The following is a 24,146-nucleotide window of genomic DNA, read 5'->3' as shown; positions in this document are numbered from 1 at the left end:
AATTGGTGGAGCCGCTCAATCTCGCGTGCGATGATGCTGAGTCGCCTCGATCCTTCTCCAGCACCACGAGTTTATCTCCGAGGTTATGAAAAGCTCAGTGAGTGGAGATCGGTGTCCGGTCCAGGTGTCAGTGCTGTGTGTGTCCGGTCGATGCGAAGTGCTCGCATGTCTTGCACAGCGGACCTGAGTCCTTCCAAGGTTCCCATGCATCTTTCTTGCTCCTTTGCGGCGCCGGAGACCGAATTACTCTGCGGTGATTAAAGGCGCCGCATTACTTTGGAACTGGCGTTATCGGACAGTATGGCTGTGTAGGAATACTGCTACGGGTGGACCGGATGCCGTATAGAAGGTCGCTTGATCTAGTGTTTGATACAGAGTGGCTCCTAATGCGAAGGTCTCGCACGCCGTCGGCCACAAGCTACCCCTCTTCATGAAGGCCACACAAGCTCTGCGATCTTCGAACAGCTTGCCTGCTCGTAGATTTCTCAAAGACATGGGGGATACCGTTGCCGAGAAAGCTTAGCCATATCTCATTATAGCCTTGGGCATTCGAATATACCCTCAACTTCCATCTAAATGTGGGTAGTGTAGCGATCAACATGCGGGTTCGATTAGCTTCCGCGTGCACTTGTACAGACCTGGACAACGACTGGTGATCGTAGCGATGCCGAGGCATACGATCAACGCGGAGAGAGAGACAGGCAGCGTGAAAGATATAGCCCGTGGCACCTGGTCGCAAAGCGCATTGTTTGGAATTTCCACTCGTTCATGTATTCTTGACTGGTGTTGGGGTCTGAGATGCCTGGGCACACTCGAATGTTCAAAGCGCGCTAGCGGCTCGTTTTGGTAAGCGCGTCATGCCCACTTCCAAGGTTGGGCAGCCATTCGGCCACAGGTCAACTGCTCAGCTGTCTCTTCACACTCTCCACCCGACTTGCAGATACACAGGAGATGATGGCAGACTGTTCATTACTGTGCTAACTATGCGTCGCTGACCCGCCAGACAAGACGCTCCATACTCGCTTCTTTGCGTCTCAACATGTCCATCGCCTTCTGCGCCCTCTCCAGCAGCGTCGCGCCTTCAACGATCTTTTGCTTTTGCGGCGTCACGACTCCATCCTTCAACAAAGTGGGCATGATGTCGGGCTGAAGATGGTGTTTAAAGAACTCATTCTGGGGAGTGTTAGCTGCGGTGCTCTGACAAGGAACCAGGATGACTCACATCTTGGTAGAAATGTGTTCGAACGCCTCTTACATCGACCCCGTCATTCCACTTGGCCACTTTGCCCACGTCCATCTCATACTCTGGATTCTCGGTGTCGGTCGAGTCGTGCACAAGCACGGGTAGTAGTACGGCGACCTTGGAACACTTCTTCGCAAGTTTGGCGATCGGTGCGATGCTACCCTTCAGGCTACCGATGCAGTCATAGATCAGTGAAACTCCGCGGTCACCACCAGACTTCAGGATAGACTCGACGACATCTGGATTGTTGTAGTCGAACACCTTGTGCGTGCCGAGGACCTGTAGCTTTTCGTGGTGTTTCTGTGACGCTGTCGCCAGGATGTTCTTGTAACCGTAGTAGCGCAGAATTTGGATCGCGAATTGACCCACTGACGAGGAGCCACCCCAGACCAATATCGATGATTCGGCATCGTCAGGCACATAATTCTCGGGTTTCGGCCAGGGTGTTTCGAGGCCCAGGTCTGTCGTAAGAGAGTGGAACACAGTCACGAAGTTGTTAGGAAGCGTTACAGCCTCCATCGGGGTGAAGCCTTCGGGTAACTACAAAACTTCAGCATTCGCCTGACAAATGGGCAAGATGGGGTGTAGCTTACCTTGGCCAGAAGCCATTCATCCGTAGTGCAGAATTCCTGATAGGCCTTTTGGGCTTGGGTCTTCCAGGTAAAGCCAAACACTTTGTCTCCAACCCTCAGTCGTTTGGTTTCCGATCCTATTTCGACCACGGTACCAGCGACACTGTCACCAAGGACCTGAGGGTGCTTTACGAGTAAGGCTCCGTCGTTTTGGTGCAGATCGAGGGGTGTGGAGGCAGTCCACTCAACACGAAGGCAAACCTGCTGCGCTTCCGGAGTTGTAGTGGGAACCTGGATGATCTCAAGAGGCGCCTTCTTGGCCATTGTTGCAACGGCGGAGTGTGTAGACATGGTGAGCTGATGACAAGTCTTGGCTTTTAACTGAACGTGAAAGATCGTTAGGGAAAATCAGATGAGAGGAACGACTGTTCTGCTCAATGCAATTCTGCAGTCCCTACCCCTACTTATACTCTCTCGAAGTCTTCGTGCGCATCTTAAGTATTACAAATGCTAGTCGCATCTACAGACGCTAGCAAATATTTCCAAATTGGGTCTAGTTTCCATTCTTCGGCGGGATCGCACCAATCAGGAAAAAGGAGGAAGATACGAATCACAACAGGAACAAGTGATGCTGTAATCCGAAGTTCTGGTGGATGGAAATCGATGGTGTTACTTGTTTTGGTCCATAGTTCCAGTTCATTGGTACGCGGCGTTGTTGGGTATGTTCAGCAACCATGGTACAGACCTCGCTTCCGCAACATGAACTTCCTCTGCGTGGGCAGCACTTCATGAAGTGTAACTATATAATCTGGCCCATTTCTCCTCCTACAGAACTTTCATACTTCCCAACTCAAATAGCCATACCATAAATATTCAGCCGCAGAAACCACCACCATACGAACCATCACCGCTGCCGCAATCATGAAGTACTTCAAGGAACATCTTCCCACCGAAACAAGCCACAAGCGCGACTGCCTTGAACAAGCGCTCTGGAAACGCCTCAAGAAAGTAGCAAAAAAGACATCGCACTGTCTCCAAAAGAAGGCAACCAGCGCTAAGCAAGCGAAGAAGCCGAAGCATGTTGCTCTGGCATACGGAGAATACTCCATACCATACATTTTCTGTTAGACTCCAATTCTGATCATATCCTAAGCTTGGAGTGTCATTCGTTACCAAACGCCACATACTACCACGCCTTATTTGATCCTGGAGATACAACCATTCGGGCTTAGCGTGCGGTATTTCTCTACAACCATAACGCAATTGGAAAGAGATTGGTGGATGCCGTCTTTGAGGGATATACTCGTCATGAACCGGAGAGCCCCTCTGGTTTCTGTTTGCATTTTGGATTCGCGCTTTACTTTCGTGTGTTGCTGTTTTCGCGTTCCAGGGACCAATTGCTTGGGTATGGGCTCGCCGTATCAGCACCCTCACGGCAGTCATGGATCTATTTACCATGGTTTCGGCGAAGAAGAAGAGTCTGGTAGTCATGGTGCTGTTCTGTCGTCGAGCGGCGACGGGATGTCCGCTCGCAGTGAAGTGCCTAGCCACTTCCGCAACGCACACAAGTCATCACGACAAAGAAGAAGAGCGACACGAGAACACCTTTACGCTGATCAAGCGACACAAACACCTCTGTCTTATTCGAAGACGCCACATATTTGTTCAACACTCACGCCGTCAACTTACTCAACATCGCCATCCACTGTCGCAACCTCCTTAAACACCACCCATGTCGGACACGGCACCCCTTATAGAACCCACTCTTCAGAGTCACCGGGACAAAATAGCCGCCTAGAGCCGTTCATACCATGCTCTCGAAACGATAGCGCCATCGAACTACACATCATGTCACCCATACACTCATACCGCTACCCACCTGGGATAGTGGTCATCAAAAGACTTGACGAACAAGGCAAGGAAGTAGTCGAAGAGACAGATCTCACGCACCAGAACACACCTTTCAGCCGGATGAAGCCCGCAGTTATCGTAAGGGACGAGCATACCGGTGTTGTCCAGAGCACAAAAAGAGTAGGGTTGATGGAGAGGGCCTGGGAGAAGATAGCCGATGCACTGGCGATGGATGACGGATGACATGATGGAGAGATGAAGCATGATATCGGAAACGCGTTTATTGTGCTGCTTCTAGGATAATAGTAGGATCTCTAGAGACAATTCCACCATTGATAACTCGTCCACTCATTCTCCTGCCCACCGTCTGTGTCCATTCACCCTGATGTAACCCGAAGCCTGCGCACTTAATCGTGCATCTCCAGCACAACACCGTGTGGACCTCCATCGTTGGCACCGTAGTTCAGCTCAAACCAGTAGAGCTCCAAGTCACGCTTACTAGCCGGATGAATGACGAATTGCGCGGCCTTCTTCATGGGACACTCGAACCATTTGCTGACAACCTCAGATGCGCCGTTTGACGTCAGGGTGTAGGCGTCGTAGTGTTCAGTGATGGCGGGCTTGTTGTTCCAGGTACTGCGGCCGTTGACGAGCTTGGCTTCGATGCGAGAGATGCTGATGGCCATAGGAGCTTCGCCCTTGAGGGTAAGTGGGGCGTTCTTGAAGGGGTCGACGTTGATGAGGAATCGCAGGCGGCAGATCTTGACGTTGTCAATCTGGGGGACGTCGAAGTTGATTGCTGTCCATTGTTCGGTGTCTGTCTTGTTCTGAACGACGGATTAGTAGCTGGCAAGCTCATGATGTGGGTCTTTAGACACTTACAATGCGGCTGACAGTCGCGTCATCCTGGGTGTAGAAAGCGGTGTCCGGCTGGGAGCTTTTCATGGGCAGGAGCAATGTCGGGAACTTGGTTTCGACCAGGTCCGCAAAGGCTGGAAGGCCGAAGAGGACGGGAAGAAGAGCGAAAATGCGCATTTTGATGTTTGAGGGGTCGATGATTGGGTGGAAGATGCTGATGTGTGAAAGCTGAAGCTGTTGATGTTGAAGTAGTGATGCTTCGGTGATGCTCTTATACTTGGGGAAGAAGTGCAGTGGTAGTGTTGGGAAGCTTGGGTGATGTTTGAGAACAAGCTAAGATGATGGATGTGCCGTCCTTGCAGATTTTCTTGTGCGAGGCAAGTGACTGCCTGCCAGCAGCTAGGAAGTCGCATTGGCTGTACTTGGGGAAGTCGCGGTCTGCAACACATCGAGCAGTACCAAAACAAGATCCACCCAAGAAGGCAAGAGCAACTCTAAGACCAAGTAGCACGATTACGTGGCCGTTTTGCTCAACAAGGCAGCGATGAGTCCAAATTTGGAAACAGTACAAAGTACGACAAAGCTGTCATTCGCGTGTCGGCAAGGCACGTTGGTATTGGCGACCGAGATGTGGGTATTGCTGGGGCACCAGACGGGTAGCTACAGCAATTGATCGATCGAATTTGGTGGGTTGCTAATGAACCTGTCGTGGGCGGATTTCTCTGCTTCTCCAGATGCGCAAGCTTGTTCCTGCTAAGGGCGAAGACGTCCATTAGCTCTTAAGGGCAGTCAGCGACTAGGCCCGACAAGCGCCGTGTTGGGATAGCTATGCAGATCTGTATCCTCGCAACTCAACTTCTCTGAACTATCATATTGAGCTGTCCTACCTGAATCCGTATTCTAGTAGTAATATAGGATAAAGATGACGCAGAAGCGCGTGATGTGGGTGTGAGTGATGGTAGTGCAGCTCTTTAGTCTGTTCACACCGCTCTGTCACGGCGCACGATATTATTTGAATTGTATTGGCTTGTGGTTTGAATAGATCATACCAGAGTATTGTATTTGTGTGGTCAATTATTGCCGGTGTTCCCGGAATCCGGGCGGAGAAGGTATCACGAGACCATGATGTGGTTCCAGCTGGTAGGTTCGTCTGAAACCCATTCGATCGTTCCTGGATATAGTGCCAAAGCAAACCACCGGCCTAGCATTGGTGGTGTAGCAGCCAGCAGCCATTCGCAGGCTAAGCTCTCGGTGCGGAGCTATCAAGAAGGTTAACTACTCTAAACGCGTGAGATGCGGTACGACGGTAACGTGGGACGAAGGCGGGGATGAAGGCGAGAGTACTCAGAGACAGAGAATAGCTCTTGGAAGCCTCCTGATGCTCTTCGAAGTACTTTGGGATGGGACAATCCGGGGATAGCGCGGCTTTAGAGCCTCGGCAAGTGGGGCTGTCGTCATCGCTATGGCTGCAGCACCCAAACCTCAGCATCGCATCACACGTGTACCCTACGCGTCGTCATCTTACCAACTCGATGTCCTCTTCGGGCTTGCTAGGATGGCTTTCAGCTGGCGAACGCGACCCGCCTTGAGGCTTGGTGCTGCTGGACGCCCCTCGTTTCGCGCCCGAGGCATACCCTTCCGACGAAACCTCTACCTCGCACCGCCATACCTCCTCGACGACTACATACCGCGCTATCAGCTGCTTACCTCAGTGGAAGCCGCCAAGAAGCGATCCCTGGCGTATGCTCATTTGCGCGAATGCAATCTCTGCCCCCGACTGTGCGGTGTCAACCGTTACGAGACGACAGGCACGTGTCTGATAGGAGCCGAGACTGTCAAAGTCAACACTATCGCTCCTCACTTTGGTGGTGGGTTAAAGTCGGCAAATCCTAGGCGTATTCGTGCTGACACCGATCAGAGGAGCCCTGTTTCCAGGGACACAATGGCAGCGGGTCCGTCTTCTTCTCTGGGTGCAACCTGAGATGCGTGTTCTGCCAGGTATGCTGCCCTGTCCTTCGTCGTAGTATACACACTAACGCCGTGTCCAGAACCACGATATAGCCCACCAGCGCAACGGGTTCGACCTGACACCAGAGCAACTCGCCGAGTGGTTCATGAAGCTGCAGGACGTGGGCCGCGTCCACAACATCAACCTCGTGACACCCGAACATGTCGTACCCCAGGTCTGCCTATCGATTCTGCATGCGCGCGATCTCGGTCTCCACATACCCATCATTTACAACACGTCGTCATTCGACTCGCTCGAGAGCATACACTTGATGGATGGCTTGGTGGACATTTACCTGCCGGACTTCAAAGTGTGGCGTGACGCGACGAGCCGTCGGTTACTGAAGGCAGACGGATACACAAAGGTGGCTATGGAGAGCATCAGGGCCATGCACGAGCAAGTGGGTGACCTCTGCTTCACTCCTGACGGCATCGCAAAGAAGGGAGTGCTGGTGCGACACCTGGTGATGCCCGGCATGGAGGACGAAGGACGAGAGATCGTGAAGTGGCTTGCCGAGAACGTGAGCAAAGATATCATGGTGCACATCATGGAGCAGTATTTTCCAAGAGCTCATGTGGGCAAGGAGCGACGCAGCCGCGCAAGCCAGGGCATTGTTGAGCCAGGCGGTGTTGAAGCCTCACCCTCGACTAAGAAAGACGTGCGATATAGTGAGATCAATCGCGCTGTAGACCTGGATGAAGTCGCATCAGTCAAAAAAGCAGCCCAAGAAGCTGGCTTGTGGAGGTTCGTCGAAGCATCGAGGCATGGCGGCTTCAACATCTGACGACGCCTGGCGCACCTTACAATATGCGGGTTCCAGAGAAGGCGTGATCAGGACCCGTCCACCGCGCCTGCTCTTCGTAGGTTGCGCTTGCTCTGAACATCACCTAGGCACCAGCTTTTCTGTAGCCGAGCCAACAGTCACATCCACCCCTTCATTTTGGACACCACCACAAACATATTGATTCGTGCATTCCTACGATGCCGCCGATCAGCATGGAACAGATCTCCGAAATCGAACGCATCGTCCATGACCTCAAGGTCGACCGAGATACCTGGCAGGCTGTGGCGCTCCAATACAATGCGGCCTTCGAAGCGCAGACATCCCGCCTACACGAGCTGCAAAACGTGTGCTTTGCTACGCAAGCCGAGTTGGAAAACGAGCGAGCTCAACAACAACGTCTCCAGACAATCTCTGGCGAGCGCGAGAACCACCGTCCTGCTACCTTCGACGGTACTGAGGACCTTCACGTCAATTACACTTTTGGCTCCGCTACTGTATGCTTACCGAAAGAGATCGAGCCAACTCACTTGCGACGGCCCTCCGAAGATTGCACCCATCCCTTGTTCAAGCGCGCACAAGAGTGTACCGCTCAGCGTAACTACGGCACTGCCCTGGTCGAGGTCGAGCGACTCCTGAAAGGCCCGCTTAGCTACAAGGCTCGCGCCGAAGGCTTACTCTTGAAGAGCAACATTCTAAGAGCCTCTGGCCCCGATGAGCTCCTTGACGCGCTAGCTACGTGCAGCGAAGCCGTAGAGCTCTGCGACCGTCTTTCTGAGCTTCAAAGCTTCTTGCCACGCATACAATACCAGCGTGGCCTGTTGTACTATGAGCTGCGTCAGCTCCACCAAGCCCGAGAAGCCTTCAGCACCGTTTGCGACGACGACCTCTCCGCTAAAGCCAGGGAGTTTCGCAAGTCTTACGATGATGAGCTGGATCTGCTGCGCTGTACCAAGCGTCGGTCGGGTTTTGATGAGAACCGCACTATGGAAGGCTTGCTCGCCCAACTGGAGGATAAGGGCACAGAGGTATGTCAGCGTCGATTCCAACACCCCACAGCATACTGACCTCTCCTAGAACAAGCGCCGTCGAACCAGTGCGCAACTTAGGCAGCGCGCCGCCGCGAAAGCGAGACGAATGTCGTTGCCCTACCGCTGGGTCAAATCAAAGAGCGACGAACATCACCGAGAGTAATACTACCATGTCACATTGGTCTATCATCATGGGAAGTCATGGCAGCACTCCGCCGTTCAGGGGATGAACTTTTGGTACCGCGCTTCTTTGTTCGCACAAACATGGCGGTTCAGCCACTACTTGAGAAGCCGTGCCGTCCTTTGTTCTGGCGGTTTCCGCTTTCGTGCAGGGCTGCAGACAACAAACAAAGAGTTGTTACGGAGAGCGTTACATCAAATGCGGCGCGGCTTGAGACATTCCCAAAGCACGAACATCTTTAGTCGGAAAGTTGATAGTTCTATGCCATCGCAAGACACATTTGCCTGAGCTTACTAGGAGCTTTGCTCTTCTGATTATTTCATCGCGATGTTCGCAAACGTTCAGCAGCCCCTAGAGGTCGCTGCCCTCGGCCATAAATCCCTCAACAGCATCGCAGATCGTGCTAACGATGTATCTGCATACATCAACAATCTCCCCACTCCCCCCAAACACGACAAATCTTCCGACTGCGCATCGCCGTTAAGTCAACCATTTCGAGAAAGAGATCAACACATCAGCAACGAAACCCCTTCGAATATCACGCCTGAATCTATCGCGAATGGCGTCCCCATTGAAGAAAAATCCAGCAACGAATTTAGGGTAGCCATGGGTCTGATCCAATGCCAAACGTACCTCAATCGTTGCGTAGTTTTGCAGTCAATCATCAACTCGATGGAGCGCACACCCCGGGCACAACAGTCTGAGGCTAAGGCCGAGGCAATCGTACGGTCCTACTACAAGAGAATTCATAGGTTTGCTGTCGAAGCATACCAACTTGCCGAAGCTAGATCTAGCCGCAGCCTACTCGCACGTTCCGAATACTGGTGTGGCCGTGGCTGCGGTGGTTTGCGCGAATGGGACGCCGCTGTGAGCCACTTCACGTCTGCTGTGAACATGGATTTGTCAGACGTCTATTTCAAGGGCTTGCCACGTCAGCAAAGAGGTCTACTGAAGACTGAGAGGGAGGATGTCGACTTTCTACTCCAGAGCGTAGCACAACGTTACAATGAATGGATTCTAAACGGAGGAGTGCACAAAACCGTCGATGATCAAGAAGCAAGCCCCAGCCCTACCGAGGTTGTTCGAGAACAGGCACTGAAGGGACCGCGTTGGAGGCCATATCAAGAACACTTGGACTATCTGGCAGAGAAGCAGTGTAGTACGGAAGGGTCTTCCGACAGACAGCTTAGCCACCTTCGATTGAGCGAACACGCAGGTGTTTCCTTGAATGAGAAGGATATGGCAGCTGCTGAGGAAAGGCTGAGTCTGAAGGACGATAAACAAGGGATTCGAAATACATTTGACGCCAATGAGTGGTACTATGTCCTCCGCGGCCACAAGCACATCAAGAAGCGTACGGATCGCACCGAGCGTAACGGTGCCAGAAATCGAGGCCACCAAAACGGCAGACCATCCAAGCTTCCACCATCTGTCGCGTCAATCCATTCCAGAAGTGTTTCTTCACTCGAACCCTCTCATAACCTACGCAACGCACTCGACACCGCCGGCTACGAAAGCAGCGGAGCGCCACCATCGCTCGTCGGAAGTGGCGGATCGCCTTCATCTGAGGGAGAGCGCGGACTGCCATCACCTACGGCAGGGTATTCCCAAGGCCGTCGCAACACGAAGTTGCCGGCTATAAGCACAAGTGCAATACGGAAAGACCCTAGGCTTGGTGAGGCCGTTCTGGGCTCCCTCTCGCCGACAGGCTTAGGGGTAGACGAGGCCTGTAACGGGGATGAGACAGGGGAAGTTGGGTCCGGCAACAGCATGGTCGCATCGGCGGGGAGGGATTTGTCGGCAACTTATTAGTGGAGGATCGGGTGAGGGTGGAGATGTAACGCTGTCTGTGGGTGCGGGTGGGAGCTAGAAGACTGCGTTACATGTATGAAATGCAAAAGGTTCACATATTGCGGGATGATACGTTTGATATGCTGGTGATCTGGGTTATGTGCAATAGTCAATCGCCTTCTCAATCTGACGTTACCGTTCTCATGTACTATCACGCATTTGAAGCATGTTTTGCACTAACGTTGGAAGGGATGATCGGTGTGTACAACGCTTCTCTTAGTAGACCTTTGTCCGTTTGTCCCGATCATCAAAGAAGGTTCGCGCATTCGTCATATCTTTGTCTACCTACTTTCACATAAGACGCCTACTCCGTATGGGCTATGTGGCCAGATCTTCGAAGCACACAACTAAACATCGCAGTCACATCAGCAAACATACACATCTCGTTATCAGCTTGAAGCAGCCATGTCATACATACCACCATCAGTACCGTCAGAACCCGCTCCACCAACCCTCGTCGACCTCTGGCTCACCGAAAAGCACACCTTCGTACATAGCAACGCATGGCGCTGGACCGACACAGGATTCCTCGTCCTATTCATCCTCCTCTTCCTTTTCATAATCGGCCTAGTCTGCCAAGACGCAGATCTAACAGTCGAGCTAATGGAGCTCAAAGAAGGCACATATGCAAAGCACATAGGAGGCACAGTCATGGCATACTTTGATGAAGGCATCCGCAACGACATAATACAAACGTATATCAGGAACGGACTGACAGCTAGTAAAAGGAGATTAAAGCGCGAAATCACGGCTGAATTGATCGACGCATACCGGAAACGACAGCGGAAAGATGGTGCTGGGGGTGATTCGCACGGCGCACGTCCTGTACCACGGGATGGTGAGGAGGCCGGTGAATATGCTGAGCGCTTGAGGGAATGGACAGAGGAGGATTCACGGCGTGAGACGGATGCGAGGGTGAGCCTTTGGTTGAGGAGGCCAACGGGGGAAACTGTTGGGTTGTCGAAAGAAGAGGCGAGGGTTATTGCTCAAGCTGCTGGTGGTAGTACGTGAGACGTTGAGGCTTCTGTAGTCGAGTCGGATGCGCTGGCGAACTAGAAAAAAACGAACCAAATTTGACTTCTTTCTCATCCCTTCCATTATTTAATGGGCAGATTTAGTCATCGTGTATCTCGTCTGTGTTGCGGGAGTGAACCAAATCTGAACAAATCATATTAGGTATCTGTTCAAGACGCATGCATCTCGACCTCATATGTTTCTTCAACACCAGCGGCTGGTTTGAGTGGTATGTCACTCGCCCCGTTGTTGGTCATCCTTGAGCTCCTGCTTTCTCCTTCCGCAGGCCGCCAGTATACATGGCTGGGTCCGCTGTTGATCGGGGAAAGAGGGTTGTTTCCAACATAATGATGATAAACAGATCGAGAAAGCGCGAGATTAGTGGCTATGATACCAAGGCATAACTCAGTCATGGCCCAAATGGCTACGGCAGAGTACTCATCTAGTCAAACTGAGTTAGTACGGCTTTATTGCAGCGCGAGAATCTTCACGTACAGGCAATATCCTTTGCTTTCGAATTAAGTGTTTTCGCCCTGACAGCAGAACATGCTGTGCAGATCAGTCCGAGAGCCATCAGCGTCCAAATCGATACCTTCCTTCTTATGGGCAACTGGATATCCCGCGTGATGATGATAGGAAGCAAGGAGCATATGAGATCGGTGATGATCGATATGCCTAGGTGTCAAGTAAGCTTTCAGATCAGGAAACGGCGTTCGTATGCCTTACCAGCTTGTGCATAAATTGAGTAGATTCGTACTTCTGTAGGCCAGCACGTGCCTGGTCCCGGGCGCCAGTAAAGGCTAATAGGCTGGCATTGGGCCAACAGGACGATGTTGACCTCAAGGGCAGCAATGACTAGAACGGTGATGACGAAGCCGGCAAGCCATTTCATCTGGCTGGAGTGTTTGATTCGAGTCATGAGCAGGCAGACCGAGATCTTGACCGAAGCCATGGCAGCGAAGAGAACAAGCTGGGCGTACCAGCTGTACATGTTGATGAATTCCTTGTCGCCTTTGGAAAGCGACACACTGGGTCTTCCCTTGCCTCTCGTCACTGCCTTGATGGTAAATGCGGCCTCAATGACCGTGAGCATCATCGCGACTGCGATGGTGTGGTCATCCCAGCCGAGGGATCGGCGCTTCCTGCGAACCCAGAGCCGTAGAACGGTGGTGAAGAAGGCAATTGTTGTAAATAGCACCGAGACGATGATCAATGCCGGACCTCTGTCTGCGATCATCGGGAATGGCCCTTGAGTTTCAAGTAAGGAAATGTATTCAAGACAATCACTGTCATGGGGATACTTGCAACCTATTTGTGGCAAGACCAGACCAGCGTAGAATCCTTCTGGACAGCAACTTTAGACGCATAATCCACAGTGCTTTCCGCAAGAATTACCAAGAAAGTACGAGCTTAGACTTTGCACCAAAGTTACGCCCCGATCTATTGTGAAACCTCGTATGGCGAATAGCTTCGCTTTCAAAGGAGTGGGTCAACGCTGGGAACGCACCGCGCGGCCAAAGAATCGCCCAGCTGCAGGGGTCGACTGGGAAGAATCGTTCTTGTTGGCTCGCTTCGTACCGTCCATAGCCGCGACGCCGGCGGTTTACCTGTGCTTGAGAGCTCACAAATCTCAATGTACTATTGCACGACGGCTCAGCATGGCCATATCGACACATGGCAATGGCGGTGTTATGGTGCTCTGATGTCAATCAGCAGGGTGGCGTAGCCAATGGGAAGACATGGCTACAAACACGGGGAGTGTAGCAATCGCGCTCGCGAGGCGAGCCCGGTAACGCTGCTGATTTGGGTATGCAAGGTATCTGGCGTGGAGAGCGTTACCGGGGATCGAACCAAACGGTTTTCCCGCCTTGGCGCAGGAAAGGATTCGTATCCATGCGAGCGATATGCAGGCGCATGCATGTCGGCTGTATCCATACGAGGCGTTGACCAATTGAAGGGTCAAACAGATCTCGTCAGACAATCCTTCCCTGACTGGATAAGACGCCTTACAATCTCGACATTTTGTGTGGACTATCTCCGTGACACGGCAGCGGTTCTCCGAAGGATCAATCTGAGCTCAATTGCCGTAGCTGGAAGGCGCATATTGAGCCTTCTTTGTTGGCCAATGATGGATAAAAATGGGCTTAACTGAACCGTTGGTAATGCGGGCCTGCTCTAGACAGTCGTGCGGTATTTCCAAATCTTATGCAGCAGGCCTCCCGCTTTCTTTATTCCTACAGGTTTCCCGTCTAAGGCGTCCACTACGCAGGAGTACCATCGTATCGACTTCTGTTGTGTACAAGACGCTGAGCACCGATGTGGCTCATCTCAGCTCTGTTCTCCGCGGTCGTGCTGGGTGTCGTACCTGCAGCGAGTGCGAAGACATGTCAGGTATCCGATGGCAGCTTCGACTTCGTATGTATCTTCCAGGCTGCGATTATTGAATACATGGCGGAGCTGACCTTCTGTCTAGGCCATTATTGGAGGCGGAACAGCTGGCCTTGCACTTGCCACGAGACTCAGCGATGCTCTTCCAAGCCATTGTATTCTAGTCATCGAAGCTGGACCAGATGGACGCGACGAGCAACGAATCTATGTACCTGGACTGAGGGGTTCGACCTTTGGTTCCTCGTACGATTGGAGTCTTCCAACTGTGCCACAAGCTGAAGCAAACAACCGGACTATAGGCCATAACCGTGGCAAGGTCCTCGGTGGTACTTCAGCCCTGAACCTGCTTGTTTGGAATCGTGCTACTGTCAAGGAATACGATGCTTGGGAAGAGCTCGGGAACCCAGGTTGGAACTGGGAAAACATGTATCCGAGCATGCTGAAAACAGAAAACTTCCAACGACAGAATGGCTCTCCACAGTACGGCGTCGATGGTGTTGGATATGGAGGGCCGATCCAAGTCGCCCTAACTGAGAATCCGCCGCCCCAACTCCAGGCTTGTATCCCAACGTTGACCAATCTTGGCGTGCAAGAAAATCTCGAATCGTTGAATGGAACGAATCTTGGCGTCATGTATCAACCGGCTACCTATCGCATATCCAATCACACGCGCTCCTATTCCGTGGACTATCTTCCAGAAGCTGGCGACAACCTAGTTTTCATGTTCAACACTACCGTCCAAAAGATTCAACTCAACGAGGATGGGTCCAAGGCGACTGGCGTCATTCTCATGGACGGCACATTGATCCAAGCCAGGAGCGAGGTAGTTGTTTCCGCCGGGAGCCTGCTTTCTCCAAAGATTTTGGAGCTCTCTGGGATAGGCCAGAAGTCTGTGTTGGAAAACGCTGGCGTCGAGCACATCGTTGATCTTCCCGGCGTCGGAGAGAACTTACAGGACCATCTCCGCATCCAGACGACGTATGAGCTCAAACCTGACATTCTCGGAGTGGATATCCTCAAGTATAACACGACGTTGGCGGCCAGTGAATTGGATCTGTGGAAGCGCGGCCGTACTTCGCTCTACCAGTACGCCGGAAGCTGCTACGGCTTCGTGAAGTGGAAGCAGGCTGTTGGAGACGACAGCAAGCTCATCCAGCTGGCAACGCAATCCGCGAACCAGTCGAATCCTGTCGACCGAAAGAAGCTTGAACTACTCATTGGTCCGGGGTCCGCAGCACCAGATCTGGAGGTCGTCTTCAGTGACGGTTATATAGGAACAACCGGCTACCCCAAGAATGGCACAGCTGGCTACGGTAAGCAGTATGCAACGCTTCTGGCTGGTGTACAACACCCGCTTTCTAGGGGATCAGTTCACATCAACGGATCGGATCCAACCAACAAGCCCCTCATTGATCCTAGATATCTTGGTACGCCTTACGATCTAGAGGCTCTAATTCAGGCCGCGAAGTACACACGAAAGATGGCCATGACCGCGCCCTTCAAAGATGTGTGGGTATCCGAGTTCGATCCTGGTATGAGTACGGAGACAGACGCAGAGTGGGAAACGTACATCAGGAACAACGTCTTCACTTTCTACCACCCACTAGGAACCTGCGCGATGTTGCCGAAGGAGGACGGTGGTGTGGTCGACCCCCAACTGAGGGTTTACGGCGTAGATAATCTCAGGGTGGTGGACGCGAGCGTGATCCCAATGATCATCTCAGCGCATATCCAAACAGCCATTTACGGCATCGCGGAGAGAGCTGCGGATATGATGGCGACGCAGTACCGCTGAGGTAACGCGCTCGGTGTCGCATCATGTACGGAGGCTGGGAAGCCGAGGCCCATCCCGATTAGGAATAGCTGAACGCGTCGCGTGTCGTCATGAGGCTCTCAAACCTCATCGTTGCTTCTCCATCAACGTCCAGCTATCGTCTTCCGCGCTTGACTACTCAAATATACAAACATAAACTCATCGCGATATCAGACGTCAAGATTCGATCAATGACATGATTGTTCTTCAATTGGACCGCAGTCAGAATCAAGCAAGTGCGCACACACGGCATACCCTTCCCGATACCAAAATCTCGGCAGTACCCATCGCAGCATTGAACGCCCAAAATACTAAACATACAGAAGCGCGATGTTGCATGGCGCCCCTGCCGGCACCCTCGATGGTTCACAATCAAGTCTGGGAACGGATCCAACACAAGACGAATGGACTAAAGCAAACTCCGCCAACGCCAAGCTCCCCATTCCCCTCATCAGGTAAACTTGTGATTCCAATTTATTCTCAAGAAGAGTGGCTCCTTAAACTCAGTTTTCAGTAGATGAATGGAGCGCCGGTATTGCTGTGTCGAATGCCTGGTGACTGCAGGAATCGATCTCAACAGCGACGCAATGGCATCGCTGGCTTACTTACCGCAAACACGGCAGTAAGGTAATCTGTGCGCATGGCACAATCCAGGCTCTGAGTACGCCGGCGGATAAACGTGGAGCCGCTGCACCGGTGCAAGCACTTGACGAGCCTGCGGAACTGGCGTTGTGTACGCTGGAAACTGGCCGTTCGCACGCATCTGGCCAAGCATGCGCTGGTGGTTGTTCATTGCGGTAGTCAACATGATGCCATACGCGCCCAGCATTCCTTCGAGGTCGTCCGGCTGCATGTCCACTGTGCGTTGCTGGAATCCATTGTCGGCTTCTTGATGCAGGGTACGCATGTTACTGAGTAGACTGACTGCTTCCCTGCGTCTTGCGGCACGATAGGCTTCGCGCTGCTCCAAAGCTTGAACTCGGTCAGCGATATCGATGATCCTCTCCTTGAAGTCCTTGAGAACTGCGTTCTCTTGCTCCAACTTGGCGATGCGCTCTGCCTGTTCCTGCTGCGCTTCTTGTACGGCTCGGAGCTGCGCTGCAAAGCCCAAAGGTACGATCATTTGAGCACATCCTTGGCTTGGAGTTTGTGCAGACTCTCGGGCAGGTTGCGGAGGAAGATCTGGGGTTGTCATCGTTGGAGGAGGGTTTCCAGTGCATGCGCCAGTGGTATTCTGACTGTCGCCCATCGTGGCTTTTGGGTATGGTGTATTTCCTTGATGCTGCGCGGCACGTCAGAGTCGATCAGCGCGTATAACAAGACAGGAACAGACGAGCTAAGCAACGAAAAGCGGATGGAGCTTCGCGTTTGCGCGCAATTAGCGATGGTTCGAGCAAGCAATTTGTCGCAAATACACGGAAAGGGTCTAGCGGCGGTGTAGTACCGCAGTGAGCGGTGAAAAGTGCGCTGACAGGCGCCTACAGTGTTTGCGGAGCACGACAAACGAATGGCCGTCTCGTTTCACTCCAAAATCCCATCTCATGATTGCCCTTGGACCGCTTTCTGCTCAAACGGGACAGGTGGGATGTACTCCATCCTCGCTCACAAGACGGGCGTGGACGAAACCACGCACACGCCATACAAGTTCTCTTTTGGGGCACACTTGATAACAGTTCAGTCGAACGATGTGTTCATTGCTTTCTAGACGGTTGCTACGGCGCTACATCAGGCAAATGATCTTCTCGTAACTTTGTAGGACACCTACTGCTGCATTACAGCGAATACAAGGTGTTTGGGACATACACCTACATTGAGATTACTATATAGAGTTACTAGACCGCGTTTTGTTGCCCTGCTCTGCATCAACATTCCACCGTAATAACTTCGTAGGACATGACCAGTCATGTTTGGCAAGAGGACAGTATCATTGGATTAGGCTAAAATTGAGGCATCTAGGATCTTATCCTACTCCAAGAAGAAAGTAGTCATACTCCTCGGCGGGACAGAAGCTACAAACACTGACCCATTAACCCCATACATCCCAACCATCGTATTATTGTGCTCGTTATCCGCCAAATACGCATTCGCGACACCCATCGTAAGATTACAGCCCTTAATACTAACCTCAACCTGTCTTGCGTAGTGCGCCTCATTGATAACCGGGATCGCCAGCGTACCATTCGTGTTCTCAAATGCCGTGACCTTGAGGTTCTCAGCAGGACTGATAGCATCGATACGAACAGATCCCGGACGTGCGAAACGGAAGTAGCCGGCGAAGGCCCAGAGACGGCGGGATACTTCGAAGGTGTTACCTCGGAGACGTACGAGGATGGCGTCGCTGCCGGTGGTGTTTCCGGGGTTGTCTTGTGCGCACCACCAGTGGAGGTAGCCGGATGTGTCGCTGTACACGAAGGCTTGGTGCCTTTTTGCGCAGTCAGTTGGTCGTGGCTACAAGCAGTGCTTTGCATGTATGACTTACATATAGATCGCCCATTGCAGACCCTCAGCTAGCTGGCCTGTCGTATCCCAGGTAGTGTTGAATGGGCCGCTACCGTCTGACCACTCGGTCTCCATATTTGGCTGACCATGCGTATTGAAAGGTCGTTCAGGCATGCTTTGATAGTTGTGCCATGTCGCGACATCGTACATTTTTCCACCACCGGTTTGATCCAGCTCATAAAGCAGGTTACGTTGCTGACGAGCACCGGTCGCGTCACAGCAGGACACCTTCAAGTCCTCGCGGTACTTCTTGACGGTAGGATAGAGAACCTTGAGGAAGTCGGCAGCCTGGTATCCGTCGGAGTCCATGCTAGCGTAGGTGACGGGGTTGAAGTCGGGCTCGTTGTAAGCACCGATCAAGTTGACGTTGATACCCTTCTCTTCATATAATCTGACGTACTCCACAAGGTAGTCAGCATATGCTTGTCGCCAATCGTGGGTGCAGTTGGTCCCGCGCACGCCGCAGATGAGTCCACCGTTGATGTCTGTGGCATCGGTCTTAAAGCAACCTGGAGCCGACCACGCGTCTGCATAGATGAACAGATCCGGATTGGCTGTCAAAGCTTGTTGGGTGAGCTTGAGCTGGCAGCTGTCGGCGGTGGAATCGTTCGCTCCCAAGCCTGAGTAATTGGCAGGTGCTGATGGGGATGTAGGACAGCTGCCAAGAATGCCGTCCGTAGGGCTCGAGCCAACGCGGTTGCGCAAGACAGAAAGACCTCCGATATTCTCATTGAACAAGTAGTCGCTGACGAGCTGTTGGTTTGAAGGAGAGAGGCCTCGAGATCCGGTCTGGTCGCAGGCAACACCAAAGGCTCCTGAGCAGCCACCTCCGATCATCGTCTGATGTCGAACGGTAGCGTCAACAGAGACCTTAACAGGAGGCTCATTTTGTGTGTATGCCCACGGCACAGGGACATACTGAGCACAAGCTCCGCCGGCATAGAGCAGTGGTAGTAGGAATGTTGTCGCCATCGTCGCTATATTCGAACAGCTAAGCCAATAAACGCCTGTTCAATGCCTTTCAGGCAGCTTCTTTTATACATCGTACCTCACCTGCTAATTGAAGCTTCTTACACAGAACAAGACAAACATGAATGCATTCCCATCAATGACGACGCAATGATCACGACACCTCTCATTTACCCAGCCGGTGCGAGCTAGGGTAAACTCACTAGGAACACCGTAGTCTCCAGCCCGTCAATATTGCGGAGTGACGTGAGTATCCCTCGGGTCTCGGACGTAAGCCTTCGAATGAGACGATGCGCTAGACCAACATGTCGGAGAAGGTGGGGCTGAATTCAAGCTTTGCGGGATGGTTAGCGGGGAAGGGCTTGGAGATAAGCGCGGATCGGCTGAACTATGAAGGCATGGATATATTAGCCGGTCGACTTCTACCAGGAACTCGGTATTGTCTAACGACCGGGTCGCGCGGACGGACGACGGATATTTGAATGGGGCAGCGTGTAGGATGTATTGAGGTATTTCGTTCGTTGATACGCGACCGAACAAGACATTGCGACGGCCTAATCTCCTGGGCCATATCCAAACCCTATCTCGTCATCTCTCAATGTACTCGACACAAGCTTATAACTTGGATTTGACGGGCGCAAATGTGCTTCCCTGTCCACCGCCGAGAGCTTCAACAAGCTCATCGACCTTCTCCAGCACCCACGTGCATCCTTCATCACTGACTAGCCACTTTATTCCCTCCTCTTCTCCCGCCTCAGGCTCTTGTTTCCAAGTGCCGTCTTCCCAAGCCTTCCTCAGCCCAAAGACATGACTGAGCACCTGTGGTCCAACTCCTTGTTGTGCTCTTAAGCATGTGATAGCAATCAGGCTGGTTGTTATGCGGCCCACGGTCGCTCCTTCCTTGCGGGGAGGGTCGGTGAAGAGGCCACCGTATTCACTATTGATGATGAAAACGGGCAGATCGGGGTGTGCCTCGCCGAGTTTGTGTTCGAGTTTGGTTTCTAATGGGCGGTAGATGGCATTCCAGAGAGCGCGGCCGCGGTTGTTGATGTGCTCGACGTTGGAGGGATCGGGAAAGCGTGTAGGTTTGGTGTTTAGTTTGGAAGCGATCGACGAAGGAAGTTCGGCGCGGAAGGCGTTGAGCATGTTGATTGTGCGTGGGATCTATACGCCGTCTTAGTACATGATGCTGCTCCCTTGTAAACTTGCGACTTACACCATTGAAGCCTATGCACTTAAGACCAATCTCGCGCATGAACTCCGCAGTCGCAACGCCTTCACTCTCGGGTCTGGACGCAGTGGAGCTGTTGTACAGGGCGACCATAGACTCGGGCGAGTTCATTGTCATGGTTGCAGCCGTGGAAATGCCCAGCCATGATGGTCGCCCGAGTTTGCGCTCTGTGGCCTCTTCTTCTATCCGTTTGTATACAGCCTGGATCCTCGGCGGCGCGGGTACAGGGCCTGGGCGCGAGTGCGCGGCGTTGATGAGCGACTTGAGCGTCGGCGACAGCTTCGACATGGTGTGCAGATGGCCAATGGCACAAGGACAAAAGATAATGCGCAAAGATCACGAGACGAAGAATAAACGCTACGCGAACATCAGTGGGTATCAAGGTGCAGTGCGCCGTTGACAAGGCCAGAGTATTTAACGTCGACGAACATGCCATGACGCGAAGCCGACGCCGTTCCGAGGCTCCACGTTCGGCACTTGTTCAAGTCCCGGCCATCAGGTGTTGCCCGCCAAGCCATACTCTAGAACTCACGCCACCAACGAGCAAACCATCGCCGTGCCTAGGGACATTGAAAATAGAATAAAACTAACATTAGAAGACATGAGAGACGGATGAGAACACTTTAAAGGAGCGGCGACTTAACAAAAGTGTTGGGAAGGTATATAATGTTTACAATTGCAATTGCATATAGCTAAGCAATTAAATACCCAGGACTATGGACGCAGCGCAGATGTTTCAAGGAGTGAGGGTAAGCGCTCCAGATATTGACAGTCCATCAACCAGAAATTTCATTCCACATTAGTTGCCTCCGCCAGAGATGGTAGCATCGAACGGCTCAGCAATAGAGACCTGACCAGCAGCCGCGGTATCCTGATCGATGTTGTTTTGGAGCTTCGTCATTTCCTCCGCAAGCTTGTCGGCAACCGTGTCATCTCCCTGGGCTTGCTGAGCCTGAAGCTTGATGACAGTAGCCATGAGCTTCAAGACCTTGTTCTTGATCTTTCCGGCCTGTAGTAGTGTTAGCTTTGTAGCGCAGTCTATGTAAAAGAACACATACCTGGATCTGATCGGCTTCATCGCCGGTAGCAGCCTCGACTGCAGGGTTGAAGGCCTCCTTCTCCGCATCGTTGGCCACTTGGTTGACTTCATTGAGGAAAGTGAGGTCTGCCGGGTCGATGTTCTCGGGGTTCTGCAAGTCGAGTGCTGAGAAGGCTGCCATAGCTTCCGCCTGCGCGTTTCCAGCCTGACCGCCAGAGATCGAGATGTCGTTGTAAGTCGTGTCGGCGAGGACAGGGCCGGCCTGGCGGGCAACCACTGCGCGCTTGTGGGAAGTAGGTGCGGCGACAGAGAACGCAGCGAGCGAAAGGATGGCGAAAGATTGGAAGTACATGGTGAATATGTATGTATAGATTATTCGAGAGAGTAAAAGTGATGGTAGGTACAGCGCAGCTGTTACGGTAGTAAAAAGAGGGTATGAGAATCGAATCTACAGCGTCAAGCTGGATATGTTTAAAGTACTCGAAGAAAATGATTGAAAACGCTTGATGATAGTAGGAAACTTAAGACGGCGGGTTTGCAATGCGTTCTTATACAAGTGCTCGACGAAAGCGCAGCTGGAAGCCAGACACACCCAAAGCAGCATCTCCGATCCTGAGGTTTCGTTCATGCCGAGCTGTTCCGCCTGAGCGCCTCTCCAGGCGCCGTCTGGTACACGATCTCGGGCGTGGGGCTCTATGCGCCGACCACCAAAACACATCGACTCAGAGCCTGGTGGAATCTTCCCACGAGTAGGAGAAATCGGTTCTGAAGTTACAAACGTTGCGCGTCGCCAAACGATGGATCGCGCAACCCTGCAAGGCCTGAGCGAAATGTTCGTTCCTGAAGGGCGAGGCTGTGAAACCCTTTGGACGTCAGAACCTGCGACTGAGGCACCGCCGCGCATGAGCTTGGCAAAAGCTTAGCACGTACAGTACCTGTCACATTGCCAGACGGAGTTTGGCGTCCGCGGTTTGACAGCAAAGAACGGCGCGCAGAGAAGCGATGATTACATATGTTGGTGTTTGAGCGTGGTCCGTGTTTGAGGCAGGAACGGTTGGTGTGGGGCATTGCTCCCAGCTCCATGGCTTCCGCCCTCAGAGTGATTTATTGATTACTTAACAACAGGTCAGAGGAACGCGAGCTTCATGCTCCGCCGTCACGTCCGCTGAGCATCGCTCCCCTCTTGCGCATACGCTCTTCGATCATTCTCTTGCTGTAGCCCGTCTCATTCACACTTGAACCAGCACTGAACAGGCTCTCAGCTTTGCCGTAAACCGCCTCCGTGTACTCAATGCTCGGCGCTGAGAAGTCCATGGTGAACACACTCACACTGACACCGCCGCCAGCCACGACCCACGTCTCGCCCGGCAGACTTGTATCGCCATTGTACGCGGCATTGATTCCAGCAGCCAAGGGGTCGACGTTGTCCCACGTGAAGAGACCGCTTGTCTCGTTGTAGACTGCCACGTCTGTGTTGGCCTCGCCTGTGAGCCTGGTCTTAACCACTGGGGGCATGGTGCTGTTGACAAGCTCGGGAATGTTGACGTTGACGCCATAACCCAGAGGCAGCACTTTCTGTCCTTCTGGTGTGTTCTTGATGAACTCGTTCACTACCTCGAAGGAGACCTTGGCAGCCAATGCGGCGGGGTCCGAGGCGCTCGTTACGTTGAAGTAAGGCACCGCCTTGTTACTTGCGCTGGTGGCGATCCCGGGGATAGATCGCGATACAGCAGCGAAAGTTGAGCCTGCGGTGCCACTCAGGAGCATCACGAAGGGACCGAGGTTTGTGCCGTAGTTCGGTCCGGCAACAAAGAGATCGGCTGTCTGATGCCAGTCGGGGTAGTAACGCGGAAGCACGTAGTCGAGCGCCACGAAGGTACACGCCGCGGGTGTGCCGTCGTAGTACCAGATGTTCTCGTCATTTGGATCTCTGCCGACTGCTGGTGCGCCTGCAGGGATAATGTCGTACTGGGACGCAATCGTGAGGTTTGCTGACTCTGCCCAGATGACGGTGCTGCCCTTGCCGGATTGTTGCTGCGCTGGCGCGACGACGAGCACTTGATTATAGATTAGCATTGAGTATCTCATGCCAGAGAATGTGGAAGTCTTTACCCTCATGGCCGGCATCAACAAGCAACTTGTATAGTTCCCTCAAATTTCCACTGCCAAATCCATCATCATTACCCATGAGGATCTTGAGCGCATCCGAGGATGAGGCGAGGCCCAGTGCTACCGCAAGGGCGGCATTCAGAGAAAAGCGCATGTCGACGATTGGCTATAGAATTGATGTGCAGGCTGTGAAGGACGTAGAAGCAGCGTAACAAGCTTCCTAGCGTCTCATCAACTATTGAGAAACCACAGCTTATATACACCCTCACACGCCAGATCCGGTTGAACCGGTACCAAAATCCGGTTACGCCGCATACCCAGCAACTCTACCGAATCTGGCATTCATCTGGGCACCATGATGATAATCGCTGCAGGAACAGGAACCGAATCCATGAGCGTGGAATCTCCGATATCGTGTCGAATTCTCACCTGAGTTGGGCGCGCGCTCTGATTCGGTGTTGATAAAGATACGCGGAACGCCTCACAGTTGGCTAGGACGCGTTGGGAAGGAGGTATGCACGTGTCGGGATAAGATACCAGGATTCATCGGAGTACGGCGATCGCGAAGTACGCTTCGCATACCCATGGCGAAGCAATGTTGGGGAAATACTTTGCGAGACTTCCCCAGTGTTGAATGGAAAGGATCAGCGATGCTGTTTGGGCGGAGGCGGAACCGAGGCTTGTGCACTAACGCGTCACCACACCCAA

At 52.6% G+C, this 24,146-nt stretch overlaps 12 protein-coding genes across 12 annotated transcripts; 4 read left to right on the top strand and 8 right to left on the bottom strand.

The window, feature by feature from the left end:
• Positions 1-981: 981 nt before the first annotated feature.
• On the bottom strand, positions 982-2,166 carry J4E85_000781 (uncharacterized protein; the record flags this gene model as incomplete). Its single annotated transcript, XM_051465070.1, has 3 exons — positions 982-1,173; positions 1,223-1,783; positions 1,837-2,166. 3 exons carry the CDS (start codon positions 2,164-2,166, stop codon positions 982-984), a joined length of 1,083 nt encoding a protein of 360 aa, XP_051331591.1.
• A 1,907-nt stretch (positions 2,167-4,073) lies between these two features.
• Positions 4,074-4,701, bottom strand: J4E85_000780 (uncharacterized protein; the record flags this gene model as incomplete). Its single annotated transcript, XM_051465069.1, has 2 exons — positions 4,074-4,493; positions 4,549-4,701. The coding sequence occupies 2 exons, from the start codon at positions 4,699-4,701 to the stop codon at positions 4,074-4,076; spliced, it is 573 nt and encodes a 190-aa protein (XP_051331590.1).
• Positions 4,702-5,986: 1,285 nt separating this feature from the next.
• On the top strand, positions 5,987-7,316 carry J4E85_000779 (uncharacterized protein; the record flags this gene model as incomplete). The annotated part of the gene is made up of 3 exons (XM_051465068.1): positions 5,987-6,392; positions 6,443-6,522; positions 6,573-7,316. 3 exons carry the CDS (start codon positions 5,987-5,989, stop codon positions 7,314-7,316), a joined length of 1,230 nt encoding a protein of 409 aa, XP_051331589.1.
• Positions 7,317-7,513: 197 nt separating this feature from the next.
• J4E85_000778 (uncharacterized protein) lies at positions 7,514-8,507 on the top strand (the record flags this gene model as incomplete). The annotated part of the gene is made up of 2 exons (XM_051465067.1): positions 7,514-8,341; positions 8,391-8,507. The coding sequence occupies 2 exons, from the start codon at positions 7,514-7,516 to the stop codon at positions 8,505-8,507; spliced, it is 945 nt and encodes a 314-aa protein (XP_051331588.1).
• A 690-nt stretch (positions 8,508-9,197) lies between these two features.
• On the top strand, positions 9,198-11,387 carry J4E85_000777 (uncharacterized protein; the record flags this gene model as incomplete). Its single annotated transcript, XM_051465066.1, has 2 exons — positions 9,198-9,903; positions 10,804-11,387. 2 exons carry the CDS (start codon positions 9,198-9,200, stop codon positions 11,385-11,387), a joined length of 1,290 nt encoding a protein of 429 aa, XP_051331587.1.
• A 697-nt stretch (positions 11,388-12,084) lies between these two features.
• Positions 12,085-12,627, bottom strand: J4E85_000776 (uncharacterized protein; the record flags this gene model as incomplete). The annotated part of the gene is made up of 1 exon (XM_051465065.1): positions 12,085-12,627. One exon carries the CDS (start codon positions 12,625-12,627, stop codon positions 12,085-12,087), a length of 543 nt encoding a protein of 180 aa, XP_051331586.1.
• Positions 12,628-13,706: 1,079 nt separating this feature from the next.
• On the top strand, positions 13,707-15,573 carry J4E85_000775 (uncharacterized protein; the record flags this gene model as incomplete). The annotated part of the gene is made up of 2 exons (XM_051465064.1): positions 13,707-13,805; positions 13,864-15,573. 2 exons carry the CDS (start codon positions 13,707-13,709, stop codon positions 15,571-15,573), a joined length of 1,809 nt encoding a protein of 602 aa, XP_051331585.1.
• A 619-nt stretch (positions 15,574-16,192) lies between these two features.
• Positions 16,193-16,840, bottom strand: J4E85_000774 (uncharacterized protein; the record flags this gene model as incomplete). Its single annotated transcript, XM_051465063.1, has 1 exon — positions 16,193-16,840. The coding sequence occupies one exon, from the start codon at positions 16,838-16,840 to the stop codon at positions 16,193-16,195; it is 648 nt and encodes a 215-aa protein (XP_051331584.1).
• A 716-nt stretch (positions 16,841-17,556) lies between these two features.
• Positions 17,557-19,062, bottom strand: J4E85_000773 (uncharacterized protein; the record flags this gene model as incomplete). Its single annotated transcript, XM_051465062.1, has 2 exons — positions 17,557-18,013; positions 18,071-19,062. 2 exons carry the CDS (start codon positions 19,060-19,062, stop codon positions 17,557-17,559), a joined length of 1,449 nt encoding a protein of 482 aa, XP_051331583.1.
• A 612-nt stretch (positions 19,063-19,674) lies between these two features.
• ALG3 (dolichyl-P-Man:Man(5)GlcNAc(2)-PP-dolichol alpha-1,3-mannosyltransferase) lies at positions 19,675-20,578 on the bottom strand (the record flags this gene model as incomplete). Its single annotated transcript, XM_051465061.1, has 2 exons — positions 19,675-20,223; positions 20,276-20,578. The coding sequence occupies 2 exons, from the start codon at positions 20,576-20,578 to the stop codon at positions 19,675-19,677; spliced, it is 852 nt and encodes a 283-aa protein (XP_051331582.1).
• Positions 20,579-21,089: 511 nt separating this feature from the next.
• On the bottom strand, positions 21,090-21,681 carry J4E85_000771 (uncharacterized protein; the record flags this gene model as incomplete). The annotated part of the gene is made up of 2 exons (XM_051465060.1): positions 21,090-21,299; positions 21,349-21,681. 2 exons carry the CDS (start codon positions 21,679-21,681, stop codon positions 21,090-21,092), a joined length of 543 nt encoding a protein of 180 aa, XP_051331581.1.
• A 791-nt stretch (positions 21,682-22,472) lies between these two features.
• Positions 22,473-23,592, bottom strand: J4E85_000770 (uncharacterized protein; the record flags this gene model as incomplete). Its single annotated transcript, XM_051465059.1, has 2 exons — positions 22,473-23,386; positions 23,442-23,592. 2 exons carry the CDS (start codon positions 23,590-23,592, stop codon positions 22,473-22,475), a joined length of 1,065 nt encoding a protein of 354 aa, XP_051331580.1.
• Between the last annotated feature and the right edge of the window lie 554 nt (positions 23,593-24,146).

The sequence above is a fragment of the Alternaria conjuncta genome (genome assembly GCF_024043145.1).
Source record: "Alternaria conjuncta strain BMP 0040 chromosome Unknown scaffold_1, whole genome shotgun sequence".
In the NCBI taxonomy this organism is placed as follows: domain Eukaryota; kingdom Fungi; phylum Ascomycota; class Dothideomycetes; order Pleosporales; family Pleosporaceae; genus Alternaria; species Alternaria conjuncta.
The sequence above is the reverse complement of the archived record's forward strand: the minus strand, read 5'-3'. Positions and strand labels throughout refer to the sequence as shown.